A 16,507-nucleotide genomic window follows, 5' to 3' on the forward strand; every position below is an offset into this window, starting at 1 on the left:
TATTGATCGGTTAAAAAATAGAGGACTTGAGTAAGTTCTAGCACATGATTGGTAAACTGTGGCTCGCAAAATGCAAACTATTTAAATACAAACGAGTTGTGACAAAAACATACACTAAAGAGAGAATTTGATATTCATTAGTGTTTTGTGGCGGCAAATTTTGTTGAAACACGGTTTTTTATGTGACATTTTTTTTAAATTAGCAGAGAACAAATCTAATTTCAGACTTAACTCCTTAGCATATATATTAGTCTTAATATATGTATATAAGACTGTATTTATAATATAAAAAAAAGTTTTTTAATCGTTTACTTAGTTTCGATGCTTTATGCATCTCCTCAGAACGATAATAAAGAACAAAGTAAGATTTTTAAAGAATAAAACAAAAAACACATTGTGACGTTTCAACTAAAATTGAATAATTTTAGTTAGTCTTTTTTAAAAACAACTTATGTACAAGTTAACTTATCTTTGCTTTAATGTTACTTATTAACTATATTATTGGTTTTATTCGGTTCAGGCCAATCATTTCATATTTAGGTTTAATGCGCAATTAAAAAAAAATTGAGATATCATTATATTGGCGTCTTCAAAGAACAATTTTTGTTATCAACGGACATTAATTACAAGAGGGAAATGTTAACACTTAATGAGGGCAATTTTTTTTGCTAAGGATGCATTTTCTGAAATTGATTATGGGGAACCCCTCCTCGCAAACCTTTATTTGTCCTATAAACAAATGAAACGACATAATCCTGAAATGTTTTTAAGTTTCAGGACTTTAAATAGTTGTGCAACTGCGGCAGACATATATCAAAAATTTCTAGTGCTTGCTTACCCTTTCTTTCTAATGAACTATTTTCAACACTGTACCAACAAGTCTTTGCAAATAAGCGGGTGGCTTCAGATTTTAAAATTCTATTTGTGTAGCTTGAGATACTAACAAATATTTTGGTTTTTGATTGTATAATTGTCACTAAATTATTTTTTTATTAATTACTTTTTTACTAACCAAAACATATACCCAAAAAGCAGTTTTAATAAAATTTTATAACAAGAGATTTTTTACTCAGCAAATATGAGTAAGTGCATTTTACGTGTTGCACAAGCTACACAAAAAGTAGTGGAAATCTGCAGCTACCCCAAATAACCATTTAGAAATAAAAAAATTTGTTGACAAGATCTACTTTAATTGTTTTTGCAATCTACAATTATTGTTTTTTAAATTCATAACATTTGATTTGACGAGTTTTCCAAGAATTTGCAAATACAAACACTTTACATTTTGCCACTTTTCTAAAAGACTTAGCCTAAGTGCACCACCCTGCTGATAACTACACTCCCCTAAATAACCCTTAGTATGTATATTCATATTTGCTTAATCACCCCTGGCCGAATTTTTGTTAATAATTGTTCACTTTTTATATGTTAAATTTTCATACTCCTCAATCCTCTGTTTACATTGGAAAACTTAATTAACATTATTAAGAGTAGACTTAAAAGCATTCTTAAGTTAGCTTTTAAACATTAAAAACAAGGTTACACAATCTGTTCACCTAATCTTAATTGTTAATTTCCACCAAAAAGTAAGCAGTATTTGACATCCTTCAACTATTCTTCATTTTATGACTATAAGAATTTTATCAATGAGAGCTTTTGATATAAAAATATGAAAACATATGTTTAATATATAATCACCGGACCTAAATACAGCCCAATATTCATTTAATGTAAGTAAAACATATACAATACAAATTGTTAATAATTGACTAGGGTGGTTTATTCAACTACGCACAAAACCAAGCAAAATTTTTAGTACAATCTCTGGGGCCTGCCCATGGTGGACTTGACGTTGAGAGACTTGACGTTCTGCCAGTTCTTCTTCAGCAGCGAAACGAGGAAGTTGACGGCCAAGTTGAGGTTCTGCACCAGCTCGTCCTCGCCCATTCCCACGTTGCCGATGGCAACGGCCAAGCACAGCACCTTCTTCATCTGGAACTTGATGGTGCACTTGAGCTCGGAGACCTGTGATAATATTGGGGTTTAGTTTGTGAAGATTGTCATGTAAATTCATAGCAGGTAAACTCAGTAAGCTACATGTTTTTGTGATTAAGCTCAGAGACCTGAGAAGGTAAGATTTGGGATGTGGAATTTTGTAATGGTGTTTTAAAACTAATTTTATTAATCAATTGTCAGATGTCAATTTATCAGTTGATTTTGAGACTATAGTTTGAGTGAAAATCAAAAAAATAAATGTAAATTAATTATCTAAAAACAAAATTAGGATACTCAGATGAAACCAAAAAAAAACTTAATAAAATAAATAATATAATAATAGGCAACAAATTAAAGTAGAAAAAGTTTCACATATTAAGCCACTTATAGGTACTTAGTAAAAAGGTTCAAGTGTGTGAAACTAAAAATATTACTAAAACATGTTTCGGATACCTTTAAAAAGTATCATTCCAAAATACCTATGTAACTTTAACTATTTGAATAAAACAATAAACATAATATGAAATCAATACAATTAAAAACTTGAAAATTATTGACAAACAGAAATAATTACCTTGTGCATCATGTTTTCAGAGTGGGTGAGGAGGGTGGGGAATTTACCAGCCTTGGAAAGACCTGGACCCAACAACCTGGGAATCTGCCTGATCAGGGATTCGGATGCCATGAAGGCGTCATAAGACTTGGCCAGCTTCCTAACCAACTTCTTGTCCTTGTTCAGCTTCTTCAGGTCCTCAACGGCCATGAACGGGATGTCGTTGGCCTTGGCCTCATCGCAATGCTGGGCATCTCCAAGGATGCACACCCTGTATGAGTTCTTGGGCACATGGGGAAGTCTGTAGAAGATGACATATTTAATATTTATATATAATACATACTTTTTTAATACATTCTAGTCTCCTAGTTCTTGGGCAAGTGTGGAAGTCTGTTTGGGTAGAAAATTAAAGTTAAGTTGAATGCGATGTAAGAAGTATCAAAAATTATGAAAATCATCAGGTTAACTTTGGAAGACGGCAATATGCTAACTTAACTAGGAACACCAAGTTAAACTGTCAGGTTAAGAGATTTATTTTAAGAGAATAATAAACTAATATAAGTTAATTTGGAAGCCTGATAGAAGATTTTTGATAAGCTCAAAATATGAGATTTAAGTCAAAGTGTATAATAATACTACTTATGTAAATAGTATTGGGTAAACTTTAAAATTATTTATTTTTAGTTGCTTCATTTTAAGTTCAAGATACTTTCAAGTTCAACTTATAAATTTTATGCTGTTTCTAAGTGAAATTTAAATGAAATTATATGCTTTAAATTTGATGTATAGTTTAAAACAGTTAGATAGATTACTTATTATAATAAGTTACAATGTCTCTGAAATTACTATCAAACTCTACTCATACTTGGTATTTGGAGTAGTGTTAGCGAACTTTCAGACCTTTATTTTGCTGATACTTGAAATCAAAAAACATTGAAAAGTTTGGTGACTTTGATTAAAATCAGCTTTTGGTTTAGTATGCATTAAAAACTTGATAACTTAACAACTTACTACGGAAATATTTGGGACTATACGAGTATAGCAATATTGTGCTAAATAAGGGATGTAAACATGTGTCATAAACTTGTAAAATGTTATAGAAGTCAAAATTTATCAACTTTCAATTTATAACCAAGTCAGTTGTAATCATAGATGATAAGTGTTTAAATTAAGCAATTATTTATGAGTCAACAGAATAATGAAGGTGTGCAATTAATATTTAGTACTTTTTGAGTGTATTTTCAAAAAATATATAATATTTATAGACTTTAAGAAAGTTGTATCTAACTTGAAAAATAATTTTGTTACATTTAAACTTCTGGTCATATTTATATGGTTATATAAATTTTTTTCTTAATAATACAAGTAAAAGTTTCTTTACTTGCTACATAACAACTAACCACTACATGGACAGCAAGTCCTTATAGAATTAAGTGTCACTATTAAAGTTAAGGTGACTTTAAACACTTTAATAAAAATATACATGCTAAGAAACAATTCATTTTAACAAGTGAATTGTTAAAGCTGAATTGTTAACTTAATCATGTAAAACATTTCTTTTGCCTATCAAAACCATTAATTGCACTATTTAAAGTCACCTTTATAAATAGTTACCCATACATTTAAACACCCTGGGTTGGGGTTGCGTTTCAAATTAATGAAACTTCTCAGCAAAAAAAAGAGACACATGAAGTGTCACAATTTCACAGAGTAAACATGAATCAGTCTAACTTGACAGAGCCGCTGAAACGCTTGTCCTTCTGGGGATCGTAGTTCTTCAAAGAGATCTGGAGCTCAACAGTCTCAAGGAAGTTCCTCTTCTTGTCAACTGCGCCTTGGAGGACGGCTCCTACGCACTCGTAGAGGGTTTCACGGGATACCTTACTGTAAGAAAGATATAGTTGTTTATTTTTCTAAAACCATTTGGTAGAAAGTTCTGGAACTTAAATAAACTAGTTGTACTATACAAGTCTGTTGCAAAATGAGTCTAATACATTAAACAGCATTTAAGTTTGAATTTAAGATTTAATTTGATATATTCAGGTATATAATACTTTAAATCTTGTTTCACAGGTTCTGCTTATTTAATGTTCACTGTTAGGTAATCATGCTACTTTAGCTATGTTTGTTTTATAAAAAACAACATTACTACAGTGAGAATTTAGCTTCTATTCTTGTTAAAGTATGGGAATAAAAAAAATTTAGGTTATTTGGGCTTATTTTTTACTTTAAATTAAAAAAGTATGAATGAAAATTTAACTATATTATAATTATAACTGTTAATTTATTTGTATTAATTCTCTTTTTTTTTTAGTTTATAATATATTGTTAAAACTTTATTTGACAATTATATTCATTAAATTAATGATCATTAAAGAAATAAAACAAAACATCTTTAATGATGAATTACCAACTTAACTAAAAAAATAAAAATGATGCTGCTATTTTATCAATTATGAGTTGAATAAACAGAACTAGATTAAATTGATCACAAAAGCTAAAATAAAATTAAATATATAACACTGTGGTGTAATAATACAAGTATCTGTTAAGATTAAGAAAAAAAAATTTTAATAATTTTTACTAGGAGAATAATAAATAAATCAGGTTTGATAACATCAAGGTCTTATTTGAGAACAGACAGCTAAATTAATTTAGCAGTGGAATAACTTGTAAATTTAAGATTGCATAACATAAAAAGGATAATAAATCCATCATTGCATTGATACCACTTCATTGCTAATTACTACAGAAAAAACAAGATTCTAAATTGATTTTCACATTCATGCCACTAAATTAAGCAGAAAATTCAGTATGATACAGTAAAAAATCCTAAATTTAGGATAATATTAATAGAATTAAATATTTAGTTAAAACATAAACAGCCTGATTTAAAATAGTATAACTATACAAGCCTGACATGTATTAAGAATTTGAAACAGACTATTAACTGGACTATTTGGTCTATGTATGTGGCAACCATGAACTAATGAAGAAAAAGTTAATAACATTTAATTAACAGTATCAATGTTATGCTTAATTAAAACACTTGATAAACATTGAAACACAAATACTCATTTTGAAAAGGTCACAGAGTGTGGTATTATCAATAAGAATAATAGGAATAGGAAAAGCTTATTTTAAGCTTCATGGGTAGAGTTAAATATTTGAAAAGTAATTTTAAAATATTCTAGAATAATAATTGAAATGAGTTGCTAATCCAATTAATATTATTAATAAATATTTAAATGGAAATCAACATCTAAAACAAGAAGTATTTGATAGTTTCATTAAGTGATGTTTATTGGTAATTCAACACAAATAGAGCCCAATATTATATACTACAAAACACTACAACCTACAATTATTTTACTTAATAATGTTAAATTAGAATAACTATTAAACATTAAACATGTATTAATGAATTATTAATTTATAAATAATTTTATCAACAACTGAACCTACTAAACAACTATTTAAAAACTATGAAGATGGTAAGTTATCTTTTTCTTTGCAAAATAAATGACATTTTTCTTAACACATTAAACCAATATTAAATAAAGTCAGTAACAGAACTGTAATTTATTAAATATGACAACAAACCTCATCTTGGAGGCTGAATTGAGTTGAAATTCTTTAAATTGGAAGGAATAGTTGTAGATAAGTTAGGTGGCTTACAAACAAAAAGCCAATTTGTCTACTAAAGAAAATGGTCTTTTAATAAATAGTAATTTAACTCAGGGCTAAACAATAACAGACAAGAGTCAATTTATCAAAATTAAACAACTGTAATAAAAAAATAGGTATAAAACTTCTCTAAAATAATTTTTTGTGAAAATTATGATATATTTTAGCTGATCAACTAAATATACAATAAACTTTCGTTATTTGTTTAAAAACTTTACTTAAATATAAATTCTTGCTTTTGCAACTAAACTAGAATTTAAACGCACTAGTTTTTTGGTCTTTTAACTAAATTTTTTTTAAGTTATTGTTATAATAAAATGTATTTTAGTACATATTTTTTTAAATAGCGATTTTTATCACTCGTATTAAACTTTAACATTACTTATTACTTAAAAAGTACTTATTGTCGAATAATGAAATTTATTTATCAATGGTACTACTCTAATTAATATTTTTAAAAGCATAACATTGTTTCCAGAATTTGAGTGTAGCGAAAATCTAGCGGTTGTAAATATTTTGTTTAACTTAGGTCTTTCAGCAACTAATTTGTAAAGTAAGTAAATTAAACAGCTAGATTTAATAGATGCTCATTAAAACAAAAACTTATTTTAAGAAACATTTCAGCAATTTTTTTAAAGAATTAAAAATTTATTTTATGGTAAGTATGAAGCATACTGTTTTATTAGAAAACTTATAACCAAATTACTTTAAAAAATTTCAATTGAAAAAGATAGTTTCTTGAAAGTTTAAAAACGAAGAAACATTAGCAAAAATAATAATATTTTAAATAGTGCACTAAATAAAGATTTTGACAAAACTCGTTAACTTTATAATGGACAAATAAGCTGTTATAAAAAATTTAACAGCGTGTAATTTAAAATAAATTATAGATTTAAAGAATTTTAAACTTTTTTATGTCACTGCTCATTCACTAGAAACTTTTTTCTTTAAATAGGCCTAAAACTTTACTTAGTAATATTTTGTAAATTACTAATGATTAAATAGTAGCTATACAAATGCAGTCTTTCTGTTAGTTAAACTTAGTAATCAAAGTTTGAGTTTACGTAATTAAATTATTTTTAGCTTGTATATAACAAATAAAATGTTAGATCGTATAGAAAAATATTAAAACATAAATGTTTTAGTCGTAAGTCAACCAGTTTTGACTTTCAAAAAATTAATAACTTTAGACTAAACAAAACATAAAAAAGTTGTCTAAAAAATAATGTTTAATTGAAGCAATGGTTCCCAAACATTTAAATACAGTTTGCACTTGTTACCCTTTTTTTTTGTTTATTGAACGACAAAAAAGCGCTCCAAACAGTTTATTCTAAGACATGGTGTACAAAAAACTTTTCCGTTATATGATACGACACCACTTGGATACAGTTTAACGTCTTGTACAAGACTTAAAAACTTAACAACTAGCATCACGTTTTCACAACTTTTTATGTTTAAAAATTAAAAATTTGAAAACATTTTTAGAACCTGAGTTTGTTGATTGATGAGTCCCATTGGGATATTTAATAATAAACAGCTTTAAAAAATAAAAATAAAAAAAACTATAAATTTTTAGTGCGGTAAAACAAAACAAATTTATATATCCAGGTTTAGTCATCCCTTCCAAGCCTTGATGAAGAATCCGAAGATGCCGAGGAAGAAGGTCATCGTGTAGACCCACAAGAACAACCTGTCCAAGATCAGCGCCAGGTAGGACCAATCGTCCTGCGACTGTTGGTAATATATTGCATAAAATTCGCGTATGAAATTTAAATACAAATTAAGTAGAAAAAAGTCTTAAAATCTGTTAGTTTTCAAAATTAAAAAGAGCACTTAAACTAAATACAATGTATGTGATTTTTGGTAAAAAACATATCAGTTTTGTAAAAAGAAAAAAAATTAGAGTTACTAAAACAAAGTTTTAAACTAGGTCAAAAATGTTTTTAATTTATATTAAATTTCTTATTAGTTTGTTGTATTACAATAGCTTACTATTTGGATTACATGCAGTTTCTTTTATTAAAAAAATTAAAAACTTTTTGTAAAAGATGAGTAAAACCAAACGTATGCTACTAATGAACTTGTTTCTAGTGTATGTAAGTCAGTATAAAGTAAATCTTATTAAATTTACCAAGTATTTTTGTTACAAAAAGCAATATTGTCGCTAAAAGTTATTAATATTTGTTAAGGAAAGTTTAAATTAATATGAGTCACAAAGTCAAATCACAAAAAAAAAAATTAGTGCCTCTTTAAAGTAAGGAGATATTTTTTAGTAAAAAGGGAAGGGAGTAGTTTTATTTTGCTCAACCTATTGAAAACAATCGGCAACACACTACTCTTGTATTTAGAGGTTTTACACTATTGAAATTTTTTAGACATAGCAAAACATTTCATGCATTTCTAACTTATAGAACTGCACTGACTAAGTTTTTCACGAGCGTTAACTTAGCTCGATTAGCATTTTTTGCATTAGTTGAACATGGAGTCTTTCATAAAAAATTTCATGTTTAATTAATGATAATTTTAGTAAATCGTACATGGGTCATGTTTTACTTATAAACAGTTCAGATAAAAAAAAGCATAAACTATTTAAAATAGTAACAATTAAGTGTATTTTAATAAGTTTGAAATTATTTTTTTGCTGCAGTGATCCTTAGAAAATTGAAGGTTTTTGAAACTTATAATCGGGCATATTTGTATATATTATTAAAATATTAGAAACTAAGAAAAAAAAACAACCACCCTTGAGAACACAGCAAAGTAAGAATATTATAATAAAAGGTGAATAAAGAATTTATATTTTTTGGCTAAAACATCCGTTAGATAAAAAATACCAAAAAAAAAAACATATTTTTCTAAGGGGCCAACTCAAAAATTCAAACCCAAATCCAATAGATTTTTTTCAAAATTAAAGGCAAAGAAGCGTTCTCTAGAACTAAAAAAAAATATTTGTTAGCTGTAAAGATAAAAAAAAATAATTGGATCTAAAGTTTAGATATTTTTTAAAAACTGCTAAAAATGCTAATCGAGCTTAGTTAACGCTTGTAAGTATTTCTAACTTGACTAAAAATCTATTTTCGTAAATAAAACAGAAGCTGAAGTTTGAAATGAGAATAAACGTTTTACTCATTTTTCCTTTTCCGCATGCTTGATTTAAAGCTAAACTAAGATATGAAAGCGAAAATTTACAGAACAGTTGCCAAAATTACCCCGAGTTTAGAGTCAATAAGTGCTTGCTATAAATGTTATACGAGTAAAACTTCTTAAACTTCTGCAACTCTGATTTTAAGCACAACACAAATCTATACTATATTATGGCTTCATTATGACGTCACACCTGCGAGTGGTCGTCGTCGTGCTTGAGTCGCTTGGCGATGTAGCACACGGACTCGAGGACGGACCACACTGAAGGGGGGAGGTTGAGGACGGCCGGAGGGTTGATTTCAGGTTGGCAGTTTTCAGGTTTCAGGTTAGAAGGTTTCCTCGCTTTTAAATTGTAGTCCCCGGCCTGGTGTTGTTGTGAGTAGAATTTTAAAAAAAGTAATTAGGGTTTAGTTTTTTAGTTTGCAAAAATTTTTAGGAAAGCTAAAAGAAAAATACTCTATTTAAGTTTTATTAAGTAAGATTTTGATATTCACAGTTTTCAAACAAAATGTCAAAAAATTTCATTGTAAAAAGCTAAACAAAAGCTTACATGTAGCAGGTTGTGTTAGAAAACCTAATTTCTAAATATTCAACATTAATTTAGTACTTACGGTTGGAAGAATATCTAACAAAAATATATAGCTTTGATATTATTAAAACTTTTCAGTAAACAATTTTTATTAAAATTGCTAAAGACATTAAAAGCAAAAGTTTTCAGTAAGTTCACAAAAGTTTTAAAAAACTTACATATTTACTAAAAATTCTTTTGCTAGGAAATTTAGAGTTTTCATCAATAGAAGAACCTACAAGTTAAACAAAATAAGTATCTTAAATTGTTTTCTATTTTAGTACAAACTTACTAAATTATTTTGTAAATGTAAGCGATTTTCAGCCAATGTAAAACTCTACAGAAATAAACAAATCTCATTTCTTATTAAAAAGAAGTCCAAAATTTTATTTACATTAAATCGTTTGCTCATACCATTTTGTACGTTCTAACATTACAAGTCTTAATTTGTTTCAATGTCATTACAACGAAAACAAACTCTCGCTGTCACCAGAAGAATCTTTTTCATCCGAGGAAGGCCTCTCGACCTTGAGTATTGGTGCAAGTATCTCGATGAAGAGCCAATTTAGGAACACCGGCATCTTGTGCGAGTTGTTCGAACGGAAGTTTATGTTGCAAATTATCACGCTGCAAGTTGAATATTTTTAATTTCTCGGTTGTTATGTAGAAATAAACAAAAAATTATTTACTCGGAATAAGACTCTGCACGTTATTCTTAAAGCTAATACAAAATTAAATTTATCATCAATGAAAGTATCAAAAAAATATGACAAAAAAAAAAGTATAAACAAAACTTGCAGTATTGAAAATTATTTTATGAAAAAAAAATTGTCCTACGCAAGTGCGACGCAAACAAAAATGTTAAAAAAGTCACATGCAACTTAGCATTGTAGCTTTTTATTCATTTTTATAAAATAGAACCGCATACAATGCAATATAACGAAACTAGAACAAAATATACGTTGATCATTTATCAACTGTAAAGCACCACTAAAGTAAACTTAATTTATTTCAAAACCTAAACAATAGTATAATCACCCAAAAATTGACATCTAAAAAATATAAATGATACGAACGACATGAAAAATATGCCATCTAGCTTCAACATAGACATTTTCACTTAAACAATAGAGTCCTAATAATAAGAATAGACAAATAATAGTTTTATTTAAAATAAAAAGATGATTTTTGAACTCTAAAGAATCACAATAAAATCAATAAAACATCAAATGAGACCAGAAAAAAACATGCCCTTACGTACAATTTTACAAACAAATTTATACGTATGATTTAATAAGACAACATTACATATAAGTTAATCTAACAATACATTAAAACCTCAGTATGACGGAAAGGGTGACGAGGGACATGAGAAATAGGACGAATGCGGCTATCAGGGGAACTGCCAACGAGGTCTCGGGAGTCCTCTGCGCTATGAGGAAGACGAAGACCGTCTGACCCAGCAGTATGGATATCTGCAGAGTGAACTTCTCGCCTGCAAGTTGATTTGTTAGAAAGTGTTTAAAATTAGTAAAATCTATCTACAACATTTTCAACTGCTATGAAAGGTATAAAACTTTACAGGCGCTGTGTTGTATGCGTTATGAGCATTTTGTTCTGTTTAAAGTTTTGTCGTCGAGATTGTGGATGCGTGCAAAGTGAACTTTTGCAAGGTGGAAAACTAGTTCTTGAATTTGTTTGTACTAAAACTAAGACTGTTCAAAAGACCATAACATTTTTTTTAACTGCTTTTTCGAACTGATATTCACCAGAACAACAAAGTTACGAAAAACAATTTCCTCACAAGTGTTGGAGGGCAGGTAGAAGACGAGGCAGGACATGGAGGAGAGGAGGACGCAGGGGAGGATGATGTTGACGACGTAGAAGAGGGGCATCCTCTCGATGACGAGGGAGAACACGTAGCCGTCCCTTCTCTCGTTCATCACCACCGAGGACGACGTCTGGTTCCACTCGCCGTTGGGCTGGTACGCTGTGAGAAATTAAAAAATAAGTTCTAATAAAAATTCATTTTGTTTAACATGTTTTGATTGATTAAAATTTAAAAGTTGGGCTTGTAAGCTTAGGGGAAGAAAACAATCAGTTGTCCTATAAATTAATCTTATTTTTTATTTAATCTCGACATTTTTATTCTAAAACTTTAAAAAACATGCTAAAAAGTTTTAAAATGATCATTAAATGCCATCTATTTTGTTTGGTCTGTTTTTTCATAAAACGGAGTAAAAAAAAAATTGTAACATAATCAATTAGTTTTCAATAACTGTTTTGTTTAGTGGTGACGTTTGTAGTTCCGTGGGGCTGGTAAGCTGGGGAATTAACAAAAAGTAGTTAGCACTTTCAAATTTATTATATTTATTATATTTAATCTGTTGTATTTGTCTGAAACTTTTGAAGTAAAGTGGTGAGCTGAAACATATAAATACTTTCTGTTGTACAATTACAAGTAAATTGTAGAATTTAAGCTGAAAGTTTTTAATTAAAGGCTTATATGATAGTTACCAAGATCTCAAGTATTACATTTTTTGAATGTAGTGTTAAGGTTTACTTAATAAAGTTTTTTCTTAAAGACTACTTTATTTGATATTTTTAGTTAAAGTCTAAAACTTCTAGTTTTTTTATGTAGTCTTAAGCTTTATTTTTTAGACTCGAAAGTATAAACATTTTTTTAGACATTCAACAACAAAAAAAAAATTAACTTAATTTATTAATTAAATTAATTTATTAATTAATTAAAAAAAACTTAATTTATTTACTTAGATTTAAAGACATCATCAGTTTATACTGCAATAAATATTTTTTTTTTTACAGTGAAAACAAGTCTTTTCTTTAAAGCTCAAACAGTAAAATAGAAGTAATTAAGAATTTACAAAAACAAAAAGTTATGGCAAGTAAGTTTTAAAATAATTTTTTTAGTTCATGACACAACAAGTAACACATATGTTAAAGAAAAATAAAATTTAAAATTCAATAAAAAAAGTGTTTTTTTAGGTTTATAAAAACCTATTAGCAAAACTTAAGAAAATAGTGCTAGTGATCAATTATGAAATTGAGGAAAAAGACTGAAAAGTTATTGAGCACCTTACTAACACAAACAACAGTAAAACTGAAACTTAACAGCTCAGATGTAAACAGATTTTTACCTGACTTGTCAATAGAAACAATGTTTGAGTCAAGAACGAGGACCATTTCTTCCGAGTCGAACTCCGGCATGAAGAGTCTGATGTCGCACTTCTGCTTGTCGAATGGAAACATTGCGATCTAAAAAACACAGGATTGTTTTTTGTGAATAGTTGCTTTGTTTTATTTTGTAACTTGAAAAATTAACACAAACAAAATATCTAGAAGAGCCGAAGCAACATTTACAAAAGTTTCAACTCATGTTAAAAGTAATGTAGTTTTAGTTTAAGACAGTTTTTTGTCATTTTTGTTCACTTTCAACAAAACCGTTGGTTCTTGCTGTTGTTTTTTTTTTAAATAAGACACAATATTTTTCAAACCTCGATTGCGCAGGAGCTCTTGTAGAGCGCGGGAGGGAGCCACTCGATCCTTCCGTTACTTTTGACGAGAAGATTCGTCTCCAGCGACACGTCGAACGATCCGTCTTTGCTGACATGAAAAAAAATCGTAGCTTTTGAATCCTCTTGTTTTAAGAAATGTTTCAAGTAAAGGTCACCAACAAAAATGCTATGCTTTAAAGCTAGAATGTTTTACAGCTCAGCATAAAGTGCAGCTCAACAGCAAAATATGCTTGATTACGTGCTAAAAACTCGATTACAGCAAACTCTCGCTTATTTACGCACATTGTGTCCACAGAAAAAATGCGTAAAGATACGAGAGGTACCAAATATATTTACTATAATGGCTGTTTTTTGATATTGCTTCTAGTTAAAAGCAGACCGGGGACTTTCCCACTTTTAACAATTTGTTTACTTTGTTTATAAATATGAAAACAAAAGATAAAACTGTACATATATTAAAAAAAGGATTTAAATTTATATGAAATAATAATACTTGTAGACAAATTTTACTAATTTAATGATAAGTAGATTTTATTTTTTTTTATATGTGACTTATTTGATACTTAACATTTATATTCTATTCTACTTAGAAAATTCAATTCGTTATTAAGCATTTGTTTACAATTAAGAAATGGTGTGGTGTTTATATTAAAACTTGTTTCTATAGCCTTTACAGAAATATGCATTTGGTGCTGTAATGGATTTTTTCTTTTGAACAAAAAAATATAATTATAAGAAGAATGTTTAATAAAAATTGTTTATGTTACTACAACTTATTTTAGTTTGACCTTTGCCCACATAAGGATAAACTTGTTTTGCATTGTATTAGAGATATATTAATAGATTTTTTGAGTAGGAATGAAATTTCATGCCATAAGAACTTGAGAAATTGAATTTATATATTTATTTAAAGGTATAAAAGGAGGGGTGTTAAGACAACTAAGATATAAAGGTCAAAACCATAGAGTACAATAGGCTCCTTATGGAAGGCACAAGATAAAAATGCAAAAATATCAATTTCATTAAAAATCATCCGTTGTGTTTTTCAAATTATTCGCTTCAAAATTTTGAAAAGTCTTTCTAATATTATTTAGGAAATTTCTATTGTAAGAATTTTAAGGTAAGAAAAACTTTTATTTCTAAAGTTGTCTTTTTATTTAAGAAAATAAAAATATGATAAAAATATCTAACTTATTCTACATGTTTAATATTGCAGATTTATTATTTATAACTGTCTTTACTTTTTGAATTTTTTAGAATTCTAAAATGCGTAACTAAACGAAAGAGCGTAACGTCACGAGTGCGTAAAAATACGAGAGGTTACTATACACGAAAAGTTATTAAAAATAGCTTTAGACAATAAAAGTCTACAACTTGACAAAAAGTATTAAACAAGTTATAAAAGTATTCACCACAATCTACCAAAACAAACGCACTTTCAAACAGTTTAACAACCAAAAGGTAGTACCCAACCTGTTTTCCAGGAGGAACCTCGGCTTCCAGACGGCATCGGCTGGTAACCTAATCAGTTCTATTCCGTTGTAGTCTTTAGGGTTCCATTCCAATCTGGTGTCGTTCCAAATGTAAAAACCGTACACCGAAGTCGTCATTTCCTGCGCTTTTTCGTTCTGTAGTATTGTTATTATTTAAGTTTTAGCTGTTATTATTTTTTGTTATGTGAAATAAGTAATGTTTATAGTTTTTTAAAATAATTACATGTTGTTTTTCATTTTCGTGAACTCAGCGAGCGTTTACAAAGTGCTACAAGTACAGAGAATTGAAATTTAAGTTTTGAAAGTTAGATTTAATTTATAGGCACTTAAATTAAAAAAAAACTACAATGGTTTAATTTTTTTGAAGAAACTAGAAATAATTTTTGTAAGTTATTAGCAACTTAGACTAATTTTAGTGGGAACTAGCTGAAGTTTTTATGCAATAACTTGATAAGTAAATTACTTGTAAGAAATACTCGCTGTAAACTTTGTTTTTAGATAAACTGGTTTATTAGTTTTAAAGTAAAATCTAAGCTTATGCTGTTTCATAAAAAATACTCGAGTTATTTCAAAACACTACTCACAATATCAATGATTTGAGATAATGTCAACGACAAAGAAATGTTCAAAAGTTTGTTCTCATACTGTGGGCTGACCTATATCAAATTTAATTTATTCAATAACAATACTTTTTTTTACATTTCTAATAACAATTTTTTATTTTATATAACAACTCTCATCAGGTGTAGCCTGTTAGGTAATTCAACTTTTTGATAATTTTAGGAAAGAAGCTTTTTACCACTTATTTAAAACTTTAACCGTTACAAAAGCATATGAGCTTTTATAATAAATAATGTATAAATAATGTATAAATAATGTACCTATTTTAAATAAGTTTGCTTAAAAAAGAACCTTTTCAGAAAAAAAGGTTTTAATTTTTACAAAACAACTAATAAGTTTAATTAGCTTAATAGAGCATAGCTAAACTGAATATATTTTAAACACATTATTTTAGCAACATTGAAAATAAAAATAAAAGGTATCTAAAGTAATGCAAAATTTATATTTTTTTTTGATGTAATTAAAACTTCATCACCCTAAATATGTTCGTAAAAATGTTTTAGCTAATCGAAAGAAACTGCAATTACAAATATCATATAAATAAAACTAATAAGCAAGAACACAAGATAATAAATAATTATCACCTGCGGACTGTAGTTTTTTAATATAGTTTCTATCAACTTTCCTTCGACAGAAAATGACTCATTTGCGAGTGATTGCCTTACAAAGAAAAGAACAAAAAATAGAAAAAGCTGCATTGAAGTCAGTGTAGTTAGAAAACTAAAAATTGAATACAAGTAAATTTTTCAAAGCAGCGCCTTAATGAGTGACGAAATCGTCAGCTGTCTATACTTAAGTTGCAGTCAAGTTCGATTTCTATCGCCGTCTAGCGGTTGAAAAAAATGTTTGGAAGAAACTTTATGTTGTCGAAAACTTAGACAAACATCACGAGGTTTTATTTAGGCGAAAA

The 16,507-nt window shown here is 28.2% G+C and overlaps 2 protein-coding genes across 2 annotated transcripts; both read right to left on the reverse strand.

The window, feature by feature from the left end:
• Positions 1-1,755: 1,755 nt before the first annotated feature.
• Positions 1,756-6,289, reverse strand: LOC145841910 (large ribosomal subunit protein uL1-like). The gene is made up of 4 exons (XM_082949211.1): positions 6,152-6,289; positions 4,280-4,432; positions 2,570-2,849; positions 1,756-2,025 (listed from the first exon to the last, which is right to left on the reverse strand). Exons 1-4 carry the CDS (start codon positions 6,154-6,156, stop codon positions 1,813-1,815), a joined length of 651 nt encoding a protein of 216 aa, XP_082805337.1. The 5' UTR covers positions 6,157-6,289; the 3' UTR covers positions 1,756-1,812.
• A 1,238-nt stretch (positions 6,290-7,527) lies between these two features.
• LOC145841896 (neuronal acetylcholine receptor subunit beta-4-like) lies at positions 7,528-16,304 on the reverse strand. The gene is made up of 11 exons (XM_082949191.1): positions 16,182-16,304; positions 15,561-15,632; positions 14,957-15,111; positions 13,463-13,571; positions 13,106-13,223; positions 11,752-11,937; positions 11,286-11,442; positions 10,426-10,574; positions 10,127-10,182; positions 9,573-9,743; positions 7,528-7,966 (listed from the first exon to the last, which is right to left on the reverse strand). Exons 1-11 carry the CDS (start codon positions 16,293-16,295, stop codon positions 7,850-7,852), a joined length of 1,404 nt encoding a protein of 467 aa, XP_082805317.1. The 5' UTR covers positions 16,296-16,304; the 3' UTR covers positions 7,528-7,849.
• Between the last annotated feature and the right edge of the window lie 203 nt (positions 16,305-16,507).

The sequence above is a fragment of the Thalia democratica genome, chromosome 8 (genome assembly GCF_965202585.1).
Source record: "Thalia democratica chromosome 8, ktThaDemo2.hap1.1, whole genome shotgun sequence".
In the NCBI taxonomy this organism is placed as follows: Eukaryota; Metazoa; Chordata; class Thaliacea; order Salpida; family Salpidae; genus Thalia; species Thalia democratica.